At 32.5% G+C, this 12,599-nt stretch overlaps 1 protein-coding gene across 1 annotated transcript; it reads left to right on the top strand.

Annotated features, from left to right (window-relative positions):
- Positions 1 to 1,835: 1,835 nt before the first annotated feature.
- On the top strand, positions 1,836 to 12,513 carry LOC132757298 (aquaporin AQPAe.a-like). Its single transcript, XM_060748544.1, has 3 exons — positions 1,836 to 2,414; positions 9,317 to 9,397; positions 11,685 to 12,513. The coding sequence occupies exons 1-3, from the start codon at positions 1,836 to 1,838 to the stop codon at positions 11,877 to 11,879; spliced, it is 855 nt and encodes a 284-aa protein (XP_060604527.1). The 3' UTR covers positions 11,880 to 12,513.
- Positions 12,514 to 12,599: the final 86 nt, after the last annotated feature.

The raw sequence follows: 12,599 nt of genomic DNA, 5'->3' as shown, positions 1-12,599 counted from the left end.
ATGATAATATGATATGTAATCGTATATCTTTTTCAACCTTTTACACCTGACACTCAAAACTCACTCATATATATTATTTTTGTCGACCTTTTGTTATTTATTAATTTTATACAGTAATTCTATACCCGGTTTCCTGTAGATACGTATATAGTAGGCCGTGCAATATATCAAATACTGATTTAGGTTTAAAATTGTCATACATGAAAAGTTTATATAAAAAACTTGAATATAACAACTTTCCCTATTATTGCAATTGTTTTACAAAAAAAATCATTCATGTATTGATTAAAGCTAATAAATGCTTAAATTTGAAGAAGTCTGCTGGATACTTAAAATTACTTGTATATGCATTTAATCGAAAATCTCAATAAAAAGTTGATATTACAATTTAAAATGAGTACTGTATCATAGAACAATTCTGTTTAGATAACAAAAGAAAATATTGATGTTTTTCTGCAATATATACTTCAATTGACTCAAATAAGCCAAAATATTCCTGCTATCAAAATCTTGAGGTTCGTATTTACGAGTTCATTTATAAGTGTGTACATGGGTGCGTGCACGTGTGCGTGCGTGTATTGTTTTGTTGCTTCTTTTGGGTTTTATTTGGACAATTGTTAGCTTTTTACGAGTTCAATAAAAACAACAATGTTTGACTGCAGGTTTACTTAACTTATAATTGTGTGTCATAGTCATTTAAACCTGGGAAGCCGCCATCTTAACATTATAATCTGATCTATACTCTACACCTATACAATAAATAAATCAATTAGACCTTTTATTTGTCAAATATACGTTTCTATACTGATACATATCTAATAACCAGCTAAAATGTTTTGTCTAATTGTTTTAAAAGATATCATCAGATCATGCACTTAAGGATTTTTATATCATGTGACGCTTCAACACTGATCGTTAATGTTATATTGCTACAACATATACCTACTGCTTTGTTTATACGTCTTTTAGTTTGTTTACCCGTAGTTTTATTAACCTTTTTAAACGTCTTATCATTTGTTTAACCGACTTTCCATTTTTGTTAAACCGTCTTTTCATTTGTATATCCGTCTTTGGATTTGTTTAGCCGTCTTTTCATTTGTCTATCCGTCTTTGGATTTGTTTACCCGTCTTTTCATTTGTTGGACCGTGAGTTCGAACCCTCTATGTATCATGACCGTTTCTCGTAATATGACACCAGTACTGGTTGTTCCGGATAGTGAACTTGATAGGGATTAAACAAGCTTTAACCTTTTTCACTATCAAGCCTAAGGAAATGTTGCTGTGTCAGATAGTTGTTATTAAAACCTGAATAAATTCTGCTCATAAAACCAACAGTAATTTTAAGCAATAACAGTCCTTTTTGCATATTTAATCTGATTATAGATCATTTATATTTAATGAAGTCAAATTCTGCGTTAAACTGAATTTAATACTATTTTACGTTTGAATTTGAGTTTGGCTTAAACCGGTGACCGGGGGAGGGGAGAAGTTGCTTGCTTTCTTGACAACTACAGCCGATGAACAGTCTTGCTACAACGCTATGAGCGTTCTTTAAGGTAGCTGTTTATTCTCTAAAATCAATTTCTTTTATACACAACAAATGGCATTGGTAAGTGGTATAGATTTTTATGACATTAATATAGATATGTAGTAGACTTTATATACGCCGGACGTGAAACATTAGATTATATTACATTGTCCTTAGAGTGACAAACGTTTACAATACTAACTTTACGAACTCATTTTACATTGAATTATAAGACATTTTGGTTTACTTTTTCAATAATTTTTTTTCTTTTTTTTTCTTTTCGAGATTTTTTTTCTCATGATTAAATATGGAGGCATCAGAGGTTACTTCGCGTGAATCAATCTTTGACCGAGAAATCAAGGATATTAAATCGTTTAACTTTTGGCGGGCTGTAATAGCAGAGTACATCGGGACGTTGATTCTTTTTCAGTGGTCCATAGGATCGTCGTTACATGACCCCGAGGACCAGTCACCCCCGGACCCACTTATAGGTGCTATCTGTACTGGATTTGTTGTAGCTGTCGTGATCAACTCACTCCTGAATGTTAGTGGCGGGCACGTGAACCCCGCAGTCTCTATAGGATTTCTAGTGCTGGGAAAGATCACCTTTATCCGTTTTATTTTTTACGTCTGTGCTCAATGTCTCGCCGGTCTCTCGGCTGTGGCTATTTTAAGTAAACTTACTCCTGAAGGAATGATAGGACTGCCGGCACTTATAAGCCCAGCGCCTGGAGTTACAAATGTACAGGCGTTTTTCATTGAATTCAGCATCGATTTCTTTCTTTTGTTTTCAATAGCGGCTCTTATAGATGACAAGCGTCCCGACGACACGTCACCGACGCCATTTTACGTCGGGCTGATTGTGGTTGGAAATATTTTATTTGCTGTAAGTAAAATCTTTTTGTTCTGAACTTTTAACATTTAACCGGATGAAATTTATACATTTATTCGCACAGCTTCTATTTTGCAAATGTTTATTATCAGTTTTGACGAATATCAAGATGAAAATGTGAAGAAAGTCAGCCAAATGTATAGAGCCTGGTCAGACTGTATGTAAAAATCAGGCTGGCCTGGATCTATAATGGTGACAAAGGCTTATTTCTTTCGGTTCAAGCAGATTAAAGATTATTTATCTTCTTTTGCCAATCGTTTATATACTATATGTTTTATACTATATAGGACGGGAGAATTTTCCTGAAGAATTTCAAATATTGACGATAAAAAAACAATAGAAATGCATCATTTGAATATTCCTATAAAATAAATCTTTAAAAAAACTTTAAGTAATTTGATATTTATATAATGACTAGCTAGAACATTGGATCATGTTATCTCACGCTTACAAACAATGTATAATTCTTTCATAATGTACCAATTTACTGTAATAAAACAGACAGCGCTCCCATTGCTAAAATATAAATGAAAATAAAACATGCACAATAATAACAAATAAACCTTTATCTTTTGTTAAATTGTGTATATGTGTAAATTACTGAAAAATGTATCAATATCTAGGTATAAATGTATCTACATGTCAAATCGAAGATGAGTAACTTGTGAAATGAAAAAGGAAAACATCAACACTTAGTGGGAAAAAAAGTTAACATTAAACCATATTACATATTATCTTCAACATAAAACATACATAATCATGTGCGTGAACATTTGAAATCATTAAACCGCAAATGTATATCCTGTTTATTTTCTTTAAATTTGATAAAATTGCAGGGAAACTGCAATCATAAGCCTATGATCATCCTACGCTAAAATAAAATAGGAAATTATTTTATTTATCAAGCGAATTGATGACTATCAAAACATGGAGGAGCGGTGCACTTATACTACTAGTTCAAGCGTCTGTCTATCACCCTAGGTGTCGTGGTTCGGCCCTTATGGGGAACTTGGTCTTGTTTTTTGTCTTTGTCATTGGCACCCTGGTTCAAGAATGCTTATTCGATATTGTTTCTAATTTGCTACAACTTTCTACACAATCAAACTAAAATAAACATTTTTAAAACAAAAATAGGGTTTATTTTGACATTTTTATATCATACGTAATTCATGCTTAGTGATGAATAGATAACATATTGTAATTTCAAATCATAAAACAATTATTTTATTATAGAAAAACTTACTGATATGATATGAGCCGAGCCATGATAAAACCAACGTCACATGCATTTGCGACCAGCATGGATCCAGAAAGCCTGCGCATACGCGCACTCTGATCAGGATCCATGCTGTTCGCTTACAAACCCTATTACAAGAAGAGAAACTGACAGCGAACAGCATGGATCCTGATCAGACTGCACGGATGCACAGGCTGGTCTTGATCCATGCATGCTGGCCGCATACGCATTATGTTGGTTTTGTCATGACGCGGCTTATATGTTACCACTAAAGTCATTAACAGTAAGACATAAAGAAGCTTCAGCAATTATTTAGATATACGCAGATACTTCTAGCTCACAATTCACTATCTTTTTTCCGTTGTTCTCAACCGGAAAGCCTTTGCAAATAGCTAGGTGCCAGACCAGACGCATGAGTACCTTACAGATTTTGACGAAAATGTCCCCAGCATGCAAATAGTCAATATATGTATACATTTAACTGTCATGCAACATACCCTTGTAAGTATTGAAAAGCTGGTTATATTATTTGCATAAAAATAAATAAGGATGAAATTTATGTATAGCAATGACAACAATTCATGGTATTGTCGTGGTCTGTTTTGAACTATGTATGTCTAAAGGGAACATAAAATATAAAATCTTACATTGATAAGCCAACGTCAAAATGTCTACTCATACATCATGAATGCGGCTGCTTATGTCTACGTCATCTGCTAGCTCTCAGGTGATACGTTATGTCATAATTAAGCCGCGTCACGACAAAACCAACATAATGGATTTCCGACCATCATGGATCCAATCCAGCCTGCGCATCCGCGCATTGTGATCAGGATCCATGCTGTTCGCTATCAGTTTGTCTACTTGCTATAGGGTTTGTAAACTAACAGTTTAGATCCTGATCAGACTGCGTTGATGCGCAGGCTGATCTGGATCCATGCTGGTCGCAGACGCACTATGTTGGTTTTGTCGTTACGCGGCTCATATATGTTTTAAATTGCTGATAAATTTGTTTTGATCAGATTTGTAAGATACGCTTTAAACTGGACCGAACTGATTAGGACCATGTTCTTATACGTTGTGAAAGCTTTCAACAATGTATAAATGTCATCATTATTCAGATGAAATTAAGATAGTTATAATTTGTTTTCGGTCGAAGCCCTCACATGTCTACGCTTTCAAATAAAACTTTGCAACCTAAGCAAAATTTGCAGACACAAAAAAATCTATATGTACGATACTACAAACCAAAAATGAAGGATGTGCAACTGAAAGTGACAACATTTAAAAGGTTTCCTAATTTACATGAGTATTGATTCAAATTTTATTTTTGTTACGTTATAGAGATAACGTTATCAAGCCTGTGGCAACTACATCATTTGCATCTGTATATTTGTTTTTGCACAAGTTAATAATCGTATTCCACACCCCATCCCGCACCATTGCACCCTACAATCAATCGGGAAGGCGGTGCGGGGGGGTCGAAGGAAGAGAGGCGGTTTTATTTTAGCTCTCTATTGTTTCCGCATTTAAGTTTAATTTTTGATTAGCACCCAAGGAAGTGACTTAGGTTGGCTCAAGAATCGTATCAGAGATTTGCTGGACTTAGAGTTAAATTTAGTGGGTACAAAAATGTCTAGTGTACTATGCTTGCATAAATCATTTTCTCATATCTCGTCATGTAAAAAGACGACTGTTGAAATTGTATCTTCTAGCCAGGCGCTCTCTATATTGGAGTCTCTATATTGGGGTTTCTATATTGTTATCCGACACTCGATTATGATTCAAAATTATTTAGATTTAAGTTGGTTAAATGTATACAAACACTGTTATTGACACTGTATGTCAACGGTTCTATTATATTAAACCTTTTAAAGTGAACCTAACACTTTGAAATACATTTAACATGTATAAGTATTCAACTAATTGTACTTTAATTTTAATGTTCAGTTTATATAAAATGTATAACAGTTAGCCTTCTTCTCGCAAGTGTTATACAGTTTGTATGTAAAACATTATTGTGCTTTGAATAAGTTAATATTTTAGATATTCAATGGCAGTGCATTCGGGCAAAGAATTATGTTAACAAGTCATTTTTATGAACACTTGCGACATTACTATGTTGAAACTAATATGATTAGTCTTAACACCATTTAATAAACAGACCAACATCCGGGCAGTCTGGCCAGGCTCTATATTATACATAAGCCGTGTCACGACAAAACCAACATAGTGCGTTTGCGACCAGCATGGATCCAGATCAGCCTGCGAATCCGCGTATTCTGATTAGTATCCATACTGTTCGCTTACAAACACTATTACAAGTAGAGAAACTGATAGCGAACAACATGGATCCTGATCAGACTGCGCGGATGCGCAGGCTGGTCTGGACCCATGCTGGTCGCAAGCCCATTTATTTCAAATTTTCATCTAGATATCCTCAAAATTGATAATGAAAAGTTCCAGAATTGGAATCTAGACAAGTCCATTCGAAAAAATTAGAAAGTTATGGTCTAAAACATAAAAGCAAGACACAAAAGAGATCTTTTCCTGTTCTACCATAAGCATTTGCGATTTTAATTTATGTAAAATGAAACTTTAATGTCATTGCCCCAACTTTTCTATAAACAAAGTAAGATATTGTAAGTGTTAGTTTAAAATAAAGGTATATATTCACGAAATTTTTATTTGAAACTGTGCAATCGTAACTTTAACTTAATACGGACTATTGATATAAGAAATGTTGGCTGACCTAAAGTTAACCTTATTATAAAAGCATGAATATTATTTCAAAGCGGCAAATGGAAACTGAAATCATGGCAAAGGTAACACATATCACGGAATGTAACGTGTTGGCATGGAAGAAAGCTACATGCTTTCCATTGACAAAACATGACAATTGTCGTATTTTCAAATATAGCAAATTGTTCTATAATATGCATGCAATTAAAGACACTCTTCTGAAATTCTAAGTATCATAGTTAACTTTATTCAGTCTGCAATTAAACCAAGTAGACAATCTTTGTAGTGAAAAAACGAACATAATATCAAAATTTCCCCGTTGTTTATCAGCTGAAACATATTTAGTTAAGCTCAATTGTGAAAAAACGGAAGTTAATTTAAGCTGATTCCGACCTGATTTATGCTATCCACTTTTTGGCCATACCTTTAATGCATATGACGAAATGTAATGGTCACTCAAGTACAAGAGGTGTTCAAATATAAACGAAACCAGGTCATTTTCAGAAGTTCTTAACAAACAGTGCCAAAATAATTATCTCAATCCAACCATATGATATACAAAGTTTTAGTCTTTTAATCCAATTTTAAAATGTGTTTTCATAATCTTTTCTAGGGACATTGTTCAGGCACTGGAAAATTGTCGAACCGCGATTTTTTCACGTTTAATACTTTCTTCCAGCAAGGTGTTTTTTAAGCCTCGGAAATAGGTATAAGTCACAAGGGCAAGATCTGGCGAAGCTCGGCAACCTTTTCCTGTTTCAGATATTCTCGTACATGGCCGCTTTGTGTGACGAAGCATTGGCATGTAACAAATTGACACCACAGAGACCAGTTGCTGGTCGACGGTTTTTGAAATTATGAAGGACCTAGCCTTTCTTAAACTTGGCATTTACAGATTTACCCTTTTGATACAATATGAATTGCAGGACCTTGATTGGTAAAGGGAATTACATACATGACCTTTTTGACGCTCATTGTGCGTTCTGCTATGCAAGGTCTTTGGCAATATTTTGTTATATATATCTTTCGCTTGGGCTCATAAAAGTGAAGCCATGCCTCTTTGCTAATGATGAGATATTTACGAAAGATCGATTGTTGTATTTAGTGAACTGTTTCAATAATTGTTTTGATATTCTTATCCGAGCAAGTTTTTGCTATTTTGTAAGGAGATAGGGTATTCATCCGTATTTTGTCAGTTAAAGGAGACCTTTTCCCAACTATTTTAGCTTTAGCATACACGAATAGATATCGTTAATCGAGCTATTGTCAGAGCTAGACTGAACTGATTTACACATGTCTTGAATCAATTGAGAGCTTACACAACTATCTATGCGATACATGTACATAGTTCGTGCAAAACGTGGTAAAAAGCGAGATATTTGCCTAATTGCATTCATATTTGAACACAAATGCTCAAACTTATGATCCATGATTTAAGGGCAACCCCACAAACGTGTTACTATGGTTATAGAATCGTATGCTACGATTGCAATTTTTACTAAATGTATTAGTTTTCTATCCTATCTTATTTATCAAATGTTACGGTTAATTTCACTTATATATTTTACTAAAATTTAACCACTTATATCTAATTTACAGCAAAAGTTTACGTTATTTTGAATAAAAACACCATGAAGTGACACTTTAATGACGTTTTGCGGAGTTTTCATATAGACATATAAAAACTGTTCAATAGAATTTATTTAAACTTGGCATGTTGTATAATATGATTTAGAATGTGATAACAGAAACATTTTAAGCGAAATAGAAATGGGGTCACCGTTCTCATTTTCTAGTTATCTGCCCTTGAATTGGACTTTTTCGGTAAATTCAAGGGCAGATAATTTACAATGAAGGGAAGCAATACATTTTTTTTCTTATTTTCATGAAGCTTACCTTCCTTTTAGTCGATATGCAAAATTTCAAGAATAAATTTAGAGTGGATAGTTTTTCCCCACTTTTTGTTTTTTCTTTAAATGCCCTATTTACTTTTAACGGACGTGACGTCAAATACTTTGTACGTTATTCTGATGAAGACAACAGTCAAAACTAGTAAAGATTTTAAAAAATATGTGTTGTTTTGGTGTATTTTAACTATTTATTTTTAAGACTTTAAAGTTCCTTTATTTGATTTGAAAAAAAAAAATAACTGCAACGATATAAGGAATTGAATGTTATTGTGTAATGTACTCAACAATAAAAAGGAAAACATAATCCAGAAGTAAAAACAAGAATTATTTAAAATATGTTTAAGTTATCTGCCCTTGAAATGACATCAAATAAGTAGAAAATTCTGATTCAAGGGCAGATAACTCAAAAACGAGAACGGTGAACTTAATTTTTTTCGCTTAAAATGCTTCTGTTATCATATTCTAACAACATGCCAAGTTTAAAGAAATTTTTATTTAACAGTTTTAATTTTGCCTTTATGTCTATATAAAAACTCTTGAAAACGTCCTTAAGTAATGTTAACAAATGTAATTCCGGTTTGTACATGTGCCTGGGCTTGAGAAATTAATATATTCGTGTTATATAAAACTTTACACGTTAAAATGAAATAAGTCAAACTTTTATTGAGCAATCAACAAATGATGCACAGATAGCTTCTGTGTATCAAGCTGATGCTTTTCGCTGCTGAATGCAAGTGTAAATTAAAACTTTATTTAACTTTGTCATTATATATATAATTCATATGACATATCTCTAGTGTGGGTTCTGTGAACATCGCCTTGCATTTTTGATTTCTATTCCCATTGTTTGTACAAATAACTTATATAAGGCTTGCGTTTTAAGTACTGTCTTTGGCAATAGTTGAACTCAGATTTGTATCATACTCTGGTTGACGCTTTTCAAATTGTTTTGTTTAATATAAAGATACAAAATAGAAAAAAATATATGTATGTACATATAATTTTAGGCAAGAACTTCCGGTGGTTGTATGAATCCAGCAAGAAACTTTGGACCTGCAATCCTGGCCGGAAATTTAGAAACGCAATGGGTAATATGTATTTTCTGATTTTATGGATAAACGATTAACTTGTAAATATTTTATATGTCCTGATTAATGAAAAAAGGAATGAAATGTTTTTTACAAAATAAAGCAGTATTTCAAGTGACATAATGCCCATCAAATGGTATGTAGTGAGTGAACTTGGGAAAGTCAAAATAAGTTAATGTTTTGTCATAATTCATTTCAATTTCACAATTTATTTAGCATGAAAGATAAAAAAACTCACGTGACCTAACGGAATTTCTGTAAATATCGATCAGAATTTACCTGTAAAGTTCAATTCATAAAAAGAATGGGACAGTCTCTTTGTCTCTTTCTATTTTAGGCAGATATATATTTTATCTTTAACATTTTCCAATATCTATTGTTGGTCAATCACCATTATAACTGTCAATCTTTTGAAATATACTGACAATTCAGCTCAACTTGAAAATGAAAAAAATGAGCATAATGTCACTTTAAACATAACATTACCAACTTGGATGACACATCTCAGTGATGTTATGTTTTTTCCTGTCCTCCGTGACCACGTTTATTTTGAGAGTTGCCGGTTGAACACCGTGTCAGCTGGTGCTAGAGTGCGTGATGAAAGACGTTGCACATTCTAATATTTTTAATGATCGCACTTTACTTTAAATATTTGTAGTTATTTTATTTCTTTGAAAATATGAGAACAACAAAATACAAAATAAAACTAATTAACACAACATGACATTAACTGCTTATAATAACAGCTCTTTCCAAAGGCCAAAATAAAAAGCATTCCATAAGAGACGACGCCGCTCACCGGCGTCGCCAACATACTAAATGTTATAGCTTGAAAACAAGGAACAAAGTTGATGTTTAAAATCTAAGAGTACTTTTTGTACGGTCGATTAAACGTTTCACAAGGATATATGGTTGCCGCTTAAACGGTTAACATTTTTGCTAACTTTGACATCCCTACTTGAATATATCTAGTACAAGTACAGATGTTGCTGTGCAATGCAGCAATTGAGAAGCTTCGCGTAAAAATGCGCTCATGACGGATAAATAATTCCTGCTCAAAGGTCATTTTGCTATTTAGGTTACTAATAGACCTTTTTCTGAATGTTCATTTAAAGTTACATAATTAAACTTATCTCGTCAGCATTGTCCATTAGAGAGGGGTCAGGTATTGAATATAAAAAATATGTTTACACCAATTCGTACCTGGTAAGAAAAGTAATTCCAATACAAACAAAATTGCAAAACAAGACTTAGAAGACGTGTACTGTGACATGACAATTAGTAGCAACATTGTTTTGTTTGCGTCACTATGTATCAAATATGAAATGCTATAACCATTCCGTTTTCAGATTTGTTCTGTTCAGCGATTTATTACCTACAGTTTAAGTATCTGTACTTAAAAATCTTATGATCTTACATGATAGATATATGTTGTTCAAATGAAGAATTATCAATAATGCATTTTTGTTCGTTCATTAATAAGCTTAACATATTGTGCATTGTTAGCCGGTATCAGTCTAAATATAAATTAAGAAATAAAGTTGATTTATTCTTATTTTACTATCATGTGAATGTTAAGAAATTTAAGATCTTTTATATAAAACCTTAATATTGATGAGAAAGATGTTGTAAGTATATTAATACATCGAACATGTTAATGTGTACGTGTATTTTTTTACTTAACATATTTGTATGCAGTACAAAACTGCACAAAGTTTATTTAGCACGTTGTTTCAGCATATGAACTTGTATTATATATGCAATCACTCCGACTAACTATGTTTTCATCCTATTAAAATCCATACTTTTTTAATAGCGGCTCGGGTTATATTTACAAACAGCCATTAAATCTGTCAACAATCTTTATAACTAATGATATACGGCTGCTGTCAATTTTCTAAGATATCTCACTTATTTCTCAAAAAAGGAAGATTGCGGTATTATAAATATTTCTGACAGGTTTATGAACGTATATAAACGGTTGTTTTCAATATAACCCTCGCCTAGCGGCTTAAAAACCATTTGTTTAGGGTCATATAGCCTGTCAAAAATCTTTATAACTAATAATAGAAATCTGGAGGATATTTTCGTAAAATGTAAACACAAATAGCTCCGCGCCAATTCTTTTTTCATATAAAGAACGAGTCTAATTTTTTATACTGTATTTTGCTGACATCTTCTTTTTGTAGACTTGTCTTAAAACAACAGACTGCTGTTACTGTAAAGGGTATAGCAGATTGAAAAGATGAAAATTAATGAATTACAGTGCTTTGATTTCTATTAATAGGTTTACTGGCTCGGACCTCTTCTTGGCGCAGCTTCAGGGGCATTTCTGTACGACAAATTCCTGTCAGCCGCTGCTATGTCCGGTTCCGTATTTCTCAATTCTTGCTGTAAAAATAAATCAGACGAACAAAAGACAACCAGACCTGCAGAATCATCAAATAACGAGAAGGAATGCATGCTTACAACGGAAGCTTAGTTATTGTTTAGTGACTACCTCTATAGACATCTACTTTATATATAAGTAAACACATGACAACTGAAAGCAAATGCAAAACACAGATTCGTATATTGTATTGTTCAATCCGTATGCTATGGGCTAATTTTTGAACTTTAAACTAGTTATCAGTTATTTTTATAAAGTATTTCACAATCGTTCAATTGAACAAAGATGAATTAAGCCCAGAGTTACCGGCCTTGCTCTCTGCTTCTTCATTATCGTGACTATTGTTCAGAGGGTTAGTGAATTATTTGTTTTATTTATTATGTTTTCAAATATTCGATTAATCAGTTATTTGTAGTATTTTTATTCTCAATTATTCGATTTATGAATTATTTTTTAGTATTTGTATTTTCAATTATTCGATTTATCTATTATCTGTAGTATTTGTACATTTAATTATTCGATTTTTTAATTATTTGTAGTATTTTTACTCTCAGTTATTCGATTTATGAATTATTTTTTAGTATTTGTATTTTTAATTGTTCGATTTATCGATTATCAGTAGTATTTGTATTTTCAATTATTCATTTATGAGTTGTTTGTAGTATTTTTATTCTCAATTATTCGATTTATGAATTATCTGTAGTATTTGTGCATTCAATTATTCGATTTATGAAGTATTTGTACATTCAATTATTCGATTTATGAAGTATTTGTTGTATTTGTAATATGTGTATTTTTAATCATTGTTATTTG

The sequence above is a fragment of the Ruditapes philippinarum genome, unplaced genomic scaffold (assembly GCF_026571515.1).
Source record: "Ruditapes philippinarum isolate M1 unplaced genomic scaffold, ASM2657151v2 ctg8329_1_1_1_1, whole genome shotgun sequence".
NCBI lineage: Eukaryota > Metazoa > Mollusca > Bivalvia > Venerida > Veneridae > Ruditapes > Ruditapes philippinarum.
Note: the sequence above shows the minus strand (reverse complement) of the source record. Positions and strands in the feature narration are given on the sequence as shown.